Source organism: Palaemon carinicauda, chromosome 19 (assembly GCF_036898095.1).
Source record: "Palaemon carinicauda isolate YSFRI2023 chromosome 19, ASM3689809v2, whole genome shotgun sequence".
NCBI lineage: Eukaryota > Metazoa > Arthropoda > Malacostraca > Decapoda > Palaemonidae > Palaemon > Palaemon carinicauda.
The window spans coordinates 116419574-116428540 of record NC_090743.1 but is presented as its reverse complement, the minus strand read 5'-3'; the positions used below and the strand labels follow the sequence as shown (position 1 = coordinate 116428540).

Genomic DNA, 8967 nt, shown 5'->3' with positions numbered 1-8967 from the left:
GCTCCTGTCATCGTGAGACATTTGAGCTATTGCACAGTTAATATGCAGCTTCAACACCAACTAAAATACGCAAAAATGACATAAATACACCGAACGTTTCCACAAAATCACTTCAAAAACCCAATTATCAAGTTGACTGTTGTCAACAACTGATCTAAAAAAGGACCCAGATGGCGTTTATTCTTCTTCTCTTCTCATTTCTACTGGTTGTAAATTCACAATTTACACCGCACATATTTTCATACCGTTATATATTGAGTATTTATGTGCTTGTATTTTATATGCCTTAGTTATTTATGTATGTTATATACATATTATATAGATGAGTGTTTATACTTGTTTAGGCCTATATATGTGCATGTATAACTGAAAAATTAAACCGAAGATGAAATTGCAGAGTTTTGGAGGATACTGAATAAGTGGCATGTCCCTCATCCCAATTTCCAGTCCCCCCCGCCAACTAATCTGCAACCCCCTCCCCTCCCCCTAGCTCTCTCCAAGCGCGGTTCCAGTAAGTTAAAAAAGGATGGGGGTCGGAAAACGTAACCAAATCAGCTACTTTAGAGCTATCTTTTCATGTATTTGAAACCATTTTATCCTTATAATTGCATTTATAAGGTGAATGTGGATTATACAAAACAGCATCCAGATAACATATATAAATAATTTCTGAAGTAATCCCTACAATGACTTTATTATTATTATTATTATTATTATTATTATTATTATTATTATTATTATTATTATTATTATTATTATCCAAGGTATAACTCTGGTTTTAAAAGCAAGATGCTATAAGGCTTATAGCATCTTGCGTTGGACTATAAGCCAACTGGCTCCAACAGGGAAAAAAGACCCCAGTGAGGAAAGGAAACAAGGAAATAAACTACACACGAAGTAGTAATATCAAAATAAAATATTTTAAGCACATTAACAACAATAAATTAGGTCTCTCATATATAAACAATAAAAAGTTCCAAAAAAAGAGGAATAGAAATAAGATAGAATAGTGTACCCGAGTGTACACTCAAGTAAGAGAACTCTATTCCAATACAGTGGAAGGCCATGGTACAGAGGCTATGGTACTACCCAAGACTATAGAACAATGGTTTGATTTTAGAGTGACTATACTTTTCAGGGAAACCTCATTAGTTGACTACCTATGAGTTATATCTGTAGTTATTGGAGTACCTTCATCCTTATTCTGTTCAACTATGAATCTACAGCAATTCTCGACTCTTCAAGTTGTAGTTTGTTCCAACTTGATTCATATCAGAAACACAATCTCTTTATTTCCAGTTTATATATAATGAATATTTATCACGAGGGAGAGTGTGTGTATATATGTATGTGTAGAGAGAGAGAGAGAGAGAGAGAGAGAGAGAGAGAGAGAGAGAGAGAGAAGGATGATTTCGATCATTACTTCTTCCAACTTAGTTCATAAGAGAAACACAATCTCTTTATTTCCAGTTTATGTATAATGAATTTTACCACGTGGAAGTGTGTGTGTGTAAGAGAGAGAGAGAGAGAGAGAGAGAGAGAGAGAGAGAGAGAGAGAGTCTTCTTCTTAGTGAGGAAAGAAGTTAAAATCAGAGGAACCAGAGGATTTTTATTTTCACGAAAATTCTGACACCTTAAAAATGTTCTTGTTCGTTTCATCCACAAAAATCGTAATAAAGATGAAGAAGAAATAATTTACAAGAGAGGATAATTTATAAAAGAGTCGATAAGGGAGGACAGATTATAAAAGACATCAACAGAGAAAGCGTTAATTAATGCGCAAATGAATGTCCGTCAAAATGACACTGAATATCAGGTCACGTTCACGAAGATAAAGACAACACTTTTGCGTTCCTCTAAGAATCGTTCGGTTATAAAGTAAAAAAGAGATGTTCAAGATAATAAGAACACTAAGAGAGAGAGAGAGAGAGAGAGAGAGAGAGAGAGAGAGAGAGAGAGAGAGAGAGAGAGAGAGAGAGAGAGAGAGAGTGTAAATTTCGGGTTATATTCAATAATTCGAGATACGTTGACAGCATTCTAAAAATGATACAATGGAAGGGGAGTGTTCAGTAAGGCAAAAAAAGATGGATGACTTAAAGACGGTAAAGAATTAATACATAATTGTTCCAAAGGTCCATGAATTATTCACTCACGCTTGCAAGATCAAGAAAATAAAGAGAAATAGAATAATTGAGAAATTTTCTAAAGGGATAAAGGGAATAAAGGAAGAATAACGAAAGAGAAGGACTCATAAAAACATGAAAAGGAAAACAATAAAATGCCACACTATTCTATCAACTGATCATGGCAAGTCTTCCAGTTTCTTGCTTAATATAAGAGAAAGCTTACAAAAACCAACACCACTATTCGCTAACTTTAAATATTTTGACCTGGTGCTTTCATGTTAATCAGATGAAAATGCTTCAAAAATCTTTCTGCAACTGATTTAAAAACATTCCTTAACATTCAAGGTTGTCATGATGCTACCAATACATCATTCTCTCGCAAATAAGTATAAAGGTCCTTCATCTAACTGAATTTCATGGTTTACAAATCCTACAATGCACTATATCTCCTTCCAGCTCATAGAAGCATACCGACAGTGAAAAACAGAATATGCTTCAATCTGTGGCAGTGAGACAAGTTTAAATTTTTGGTAAGTGATGTACCATCTTGTACTTAGGCAGAACAGGGAACTGAGCACTAAAAAATCAAATCATTGTTCTCTAATCTTGGGTATTGCCATAGCCTGTATACAATAGTCTTCCACTGTATTGGGTTAGAGTTCTCTTGCTTGAGGGTACACTTGGGCACACTAAACTTTCTAATTTCTCTTCCTTTTTTTTTTTGAAGTTTTTATAGTTTATGTAGAAAATATTTATTTCAATGTTGTTACTGTTCTTAAAACATTCTATTTTTACTTGTTTCCTTTCCTCACTGCAGGGCTATTTTCTTTGTTGATGCCCCTGGGCTTATAGCATCTTGCTTTTCCAACTAGGGTTGTAGCTTAACTAGTACTACTACTACTATTACTACTACTACTATTACTACTACTACTATTACTACTACTACTACTACTACTGCTACTACTACTACTACTACTAATAATAATAATAATAATAATAATAATGATAATAATGATAATAATAATGATAATAAAATTCGCGCCAAAATTTTGAAAAAAGGTTCCCGATAATGTAAACAAAAGCTTTTTTTTTCTTCACGAAGGCAGGACATCTGGTCATTGAAAAATATCCTATAAAGCAAACAGAATGACAGTAATAACTAAGCCCTCTCGCGGGAGTCCAACTGACCTTTTGTATAGTAAAGGAGCTTTTCCTGAACATCAGATGAAGTCCAGTTTACGCAGGTTTTGTTTTAGGCAGAGCTGAGAAATGAGAGAAGGTCGAGGGTCAGAACCAGTTGCTTTCGGCTGCTGGGATCAACAACTGGAGCACAGGGTGACCTTGAGTGATTGCCTCTCACTCGCCTCTTTGTAGTATATAAGGCGGACGTCCAATGCAGTCCTCACATTCCGACTCGAAAAAGACACTACAACATGAACACCGTAAGTCCTAAGATACAAATTTTGAAAAAAAAAAATAATCTTTTAAATGTATATATTTAAAGAAAATGACTCAATGAAATCTAACTTTATCTTATTACAAATGTAAAGATTATTTTTTTTTTTTTGCATCATTCCTCAGGCTCTGTTCTTCGTCCTCCTGGCCGTGGCCTCAGCTGCCCCAGCTCCCGAAAAGTTAGCCGATGCAGGAGGGGCTGCCCCACTGCCAATTGCCATCGTCCGACAAGTGCAGGTCAACCCAGACGCCCTCGGAGCCCACAGCTCCGACTTCGAATCCGCCAATGGTATCGTCTTCCAGTTCTCTGGATCCGAGGGAGTCCTCGGTGGAGCCAACATGATTGGATCATACAGGTGAGTTCATTTTAGATGTCTTTGACATCTGTTATTTCACACAGCTGACATCAATACCATTCTTTGATTTATTACCATAATTTCTTAATAACTGAGGTGAATCATACTATTGATTGTAACCAGAGGGGTTTCAGAACTAATGATATCAATGATTTGATTATGAATAAGTATAATCTATTTCGTTTTGAATTTGATTGCAATGAAATGTCTATTAACTCAACAAATATCTCACAAAAATTCTCTTTTCCCCCAGTTACCCACAAGAAGACGGAACCTTAGCTACAGTCTCCTTCGTGGCCGACGAGAACGGATTCCAGCCCCAGTCCTCGTTGTTGCCAGTGGCTCCAGCCTTCCCCCACCCAATCCCACAGTTCGTCCTCGACCAGATCGAGTTCGCCCGTCTTGAGGACGAGCGCAGAGCGAAAGAAGGAGTAACCGAAGCATAAGGCCTGCAAAAATGTTTAGTATAAAACGCGTTTTGTTTTTTTGAAGTTACGTATTTAAGTTTCCCGTCTTCCAGGACTCATATTCTATGTCATGATTCTCTCCGAATAAATGAAAATATAAGTTCTGTGTTTTGATTTTGAATCTAAATAGAATCTATATTATATTGAAAAGATTTCTTAATGTTTAACATCAAACTGGCCAGGAAAACAACTGTTGGAATATATTATTCATCATTGAAAGTAAAAAAAAAGAAAAAAAAACTGACTGTTTAGTGATATTAACAAACCGACCAAATCAAAGAGATTCTATGGGACCTGAAAACATTTCTAAATTGTCTAGTAAATAGAAAGAAACTGAAGACTCTCGAAGATAATAAACATCTATATGATCAGATGCCTTTTCAAAGTGTCTTCAGGAAACCAAAGCATCATTAGGAATTGATCAAATAAGTAAACCTCCTATGGGAATACAGGCGATCACAAACGTAAGAACACCCGACTTACGAACATTCTACTTACAAACATTCGACTTACAAACACAAATCCAACTGAAAATAACAAAGATAAGATACAGAAATACTGTAATAAAACAATATCATATTATTTAACAAAATAAGCAAAACATTATTTGTAATAACCTGTCACCTATTTCATATCAAACCATACCATTTGTTGACTTTTGTAGCTGGAAATGATAGGCATAGGATTCAGGTTAGGCCTACCCTAGTCCAAAATCTATCAAAATTCGACTTAAAAACACTTCGACTTGCAAACAGCTTCTTGGAACATAATAAGTTTGTAAGTTGAGGACTTTCTGTATTTAAATTCATGAACTACCATAGCTTCAGAGCTCTCTTAATCCTCGAACTTTCTCCAAGAACCGAAGAAATTCCTTTGCTTTCTCTAGGAACTTGATAAATTCCTATCAGTCATCTGTAAATGTATATAATTCTATAGCCTTCTGGAACTAAATCCCTGATTTCAGAAATGAATCCGAATAAATCCTTAAGGATATCTTGGAGTTAAAAGAAATAAAAAGATTCTGGTAATGAAAATAGAAGAGACTTTTAGAAGTATTATGATCCCCAAGTTTCCTTGGCTACTGAATGATTAACAAGTCTGCTAAATGAACTAGATTTTCTGTTACATCTGGTGCAGACACAAGTCTTAAGATCGGAAATAAACACAAGAAATAACATGAGCAGAATATAATTTAAAAACTCCCTCACACCGGAGTAGTGGCCGATGCGGTAACGTCCCTGACTGGTGAACACCAGACTGCAGTTCGAGTCCCGCTCAAACTCGTTCCTTTCTTTGGTTGCTGCAACCTCACCATCCTTGTGAGTTAAGTATGGGGGGCTTGGGGGAGGCTATAGGTCTATCTGCTGAGTCATCAGCAGCCATTGCCTGGCCCTCCTTGGTCCTAGCTTAGGTGGAGAGGGGGCTTGGGCGCTGACCATATGTATATATGGTCAGTCTCTAGGAGTCTGGGGCATTGTCACTGTCCCTTGCCTCTGCCATTCATGAGCGGCCTTTGAAACCTTGAAACCTCTTGTGGGTCGCTGGTGATTCTTCTAAAAAGTTAGATTTCATAAATTGGTCTAAAGTATTTCATAAAGATATGAAGTAAATTAAAATTCTTCAGGAATTGGTAAAATCTCCAAGACTTTCTGGAAACTGTTAAAGTCTGTAGGACTCGTTGATAACTAGTCAGTCTTAAGACTTCTTGTAACTAGTTAGAACCTCCAAGCCTTTCCAATGAGTGGTCAGAGTCCCAGACGTGAGTGCTAGCAGTTAATGTAACACAACTTCCAAGGAAACTAGCAAGTGACGAGTGACACACCAGAGGTCCTGGACATAGCTTCAGTGATGGGATATTCCTGTAACTATCAAAACCCTCCAAGCCTTTCCAATGACTGGTCAAAGTTCCAGACATGAGCACTAGCACTTGGTGTAACCCAACTTCCAAGGAAACTAGCAAGTGACGAGTGACACACCAGAGGTCCTGGACATAGCTTCAGTGATGGGATATTCCTGTAACTATCAAAACCCTCCAAGCCTTTCCAATGACTGGTCAAAGTTCCAGACATGAGCACTAGCACTTGGTGTAACCCAACTTCCAAGGAAACTGACAAGTGACACACCAGAGGTCCTGAACATGGCTTCAACGATGGGGTAATTTATTTATATCCAGCAAACCTAATTTCTTATGTTTATTTTCAATTCTAAGACTTCTGTCAGAGGACTTTAGGATCACGTCCAGCCACTAATGAGTAATAAGAATGTAATCCTTTTCCAGCAAAGCTTAATAATGTTTTCGTTCCTTGGAAATATTTAGGCAATAAGTCAGTTCTCAAGTTTGTTTAGGGAATAAGATATAATCTGACAATAGCTGGGGTTACTAAGAAAGGCTGGGGTTACTGAGGAAGGTTGGGGTGGCTGACAAAGACTGTGGTTGCTGGGGAAGGCTGGGGTTGCTGAAGATGGCTGGGGTTGTTGAGGAAGGCTGTGGTTGTAGACAAATGCAAAACACAACTATGTTTTGCCTATTTTTGTCTACATGAGAGAGAGAGAGAGAGAGAGAGAGAGAGAGAGAGAGAGAGAGAGAGAGAGAGAGAGTCAGTTAAATTTTGAGCTCTCTCAGTTAAGAAACGGAAAGTGGACTCAACGAAGTAATTGAAGCCTGTCATATTCTCTCTCTCTCTCTCTCTCTCTCTCTCTCTCTCTCTGTCTCTCTCTCTCTCTCTCTCTCTCTCTCTCTCCCACGCAGATGAAAACACCGGAAGGAAGGAAGGAAGAACAGCAAGCGATTACTGAACCGTAACGAAGAAGAAGAATCCAAAAAGAAAAAGATGAAGAAGAAGCGAATGTATTGAAGACGAGTATTATGTCATGGGCGGCGGGGTGGGTGGGGTGTGGGTTGGCGTGGGCGGGGGAGGGGGACTGGATGAACTGAATTCTCAACAAAAACATTGACAGATTATTCTCGTCTCTCTCTCTCTCTCTCTCTCTCTCTCTCTCTCTCTCTCTCTCTCTCTCTCTCTCTTCGGATCAAACATTGACAAGAATTAAAGGTTCGTCAGATGTGGGAGTTTTGGTTTTTCTGGAATTAAATGGACGTGATCAATGTGTGTTATATCTTCTGTGAATTATATCGAGAGACAAAAGGTGGTTATACCAGGAATTTTATGTTTAATAAACTGTATTTGATTTTTCTTGCTTTCGCTTTTAGATAAGGAAACGAAATAATGGATATAACAGAGATTGATATTTTTCCATGTATTCAAATCTAAAAACTTCTGATTCATGAAAAGAAAACTAGACATGTTTAGAAAGATTAAAGACAGTAAGGTTCGTTCAGAAGAGTAGATGAAAAAGGCAATGTTAAAAAAAAAAAGAAGTTTGTGACCCTAGGTATGTTCACAAAGGTGTCGAAGGACAGAAACAGATCAAGAAGCTAAAGAACAATACATTCTGGAGGGCAGATAGTAAGCCGTGTTCTAGACACGTTCAGTAAGGGAGAGGTCGGATCGTGTTCAAGTGCATTAGGATATGTTTAGAAAGGTATAACATATACCTTGTTTAAATAGATATAACTGAATACGTTCAGAAGGATGGTGAAGGATAAAGTACTTTGAAATAAGTTGGTAAGCAAAGGTTCAAAGTTAACAGGATGACAGGACGTATTGAAACAAAGATCCGAGAATGTTCAAATGATTGTCTGTCTAACAAAGATATCAAATGGCAGGTCGCGTTCATGAGGATAAAGCCTTTCATGAGACCACAGGAAATGATTGGCACCGTTCATGAAGACAGTTAGCAAAACAGTTATTATTCTTACTTGCTTAGCTATACCCTTAGTTGGAAAAGCAGAATGCTACAAGCCCAGAGGCTCCAACAGGGAAAATAGCCCAGTGAGGAAAGGAAATAAGAAAAAATAAACTTTTAAGAAAAGCTACGACACCAAAATTAAAATTTCCTATAAAAGCTATAAAAACTTTACCAAACCAGAGGAAGAGAAAAAAGATAGAATAGTTTGCCCGAGTGTACCCTCAAGCAAAAGAACTCTAACCCAAGACAGTGGAAGACAGAGGCTATGACACTACCCAAGACTTCTCCTAAAGGAGCTGCTTACCATAGCTAAAAAGTCTTTTCTACCCTTACGAAGAGGAAAGTGACCACTGAACAATTACAGTGCAGTAACCCCTTGAGTGAAGAAGAATTGTTTGGTAATCTGTGTTGTCAGGTGTATGAGGACAGAAGATAATCTGTAAAGAATAGGCCAGACTATTCGGTGTATGTGTAGGCAAAGTGAACCGTAACCAGGGAGAAGGGTTTAATGTAGTACTGTCTGGCCAGTCAAAGGACCCCCATAACTTTCTAGCGGTAGTATCTCAACAGGTGGCTGGTGCCCTTTAAATAAGTAAAATAAGTAAATAAGTAAAGTAGCAGAGAGAGAGAGAGAGAGAGAAAGAGAGAGAGAGAGAGAGACAGTTTATTTAAGATAAGTTGACAGCTTTAAAAAAGTATGCAATAGAAATGGTGTGTTAGCGAGGCAAACATGATCTGGTATGTTTAAGATTT

The 8967-nt window shown here is 37.6% G+C and overlaps 2 protein-coding genes across 2 annotated transcripts in view; one reads left to right on the top strand and one right to left on the bottom strand.

Annotated features, from left to right (window-relative positions):
- Nucleotides 1–142, bottom strand: part of LOC137658337 (cuticle protein AMP4-like) — a 49057-nt gene extending 48915 nt beyond the window's left edge. The window contains exon 1 of the mRNA XM_068393009.1: nucleotides 1–142. This exon is cut by the window's left edge and continues 201 nt beyond it. The gene's annotated coding sequence lies outside the window, so the exon portion shown is untranslated.
- Nucleotides 143–3413: 3271 nt separating this feature from the next.
- Nucleotides 3414–4504, top strand: LOC137658335 (cuticle protein AMP4-like). Its single transcript, XM_068393007.1, has 3 exons — nucleotides 3414–3568; nucleotides 3708–3937; nucleotides 4191–4504. The coding sequence occupies exons 1-3, from the start codon at nucleotides 3560–3562 to the stop codon at nucleotides 4381–4383; spliced, it is 432 nt and encodes a 143-aa protein (XP_068249108.1). The 5' UTR covers nucleotides 3414–3559; the 3' UTR covers nucleotides 4384–4504.
- Nucleotides 4505–8967: the final 4463 nt, after the last annotated feature.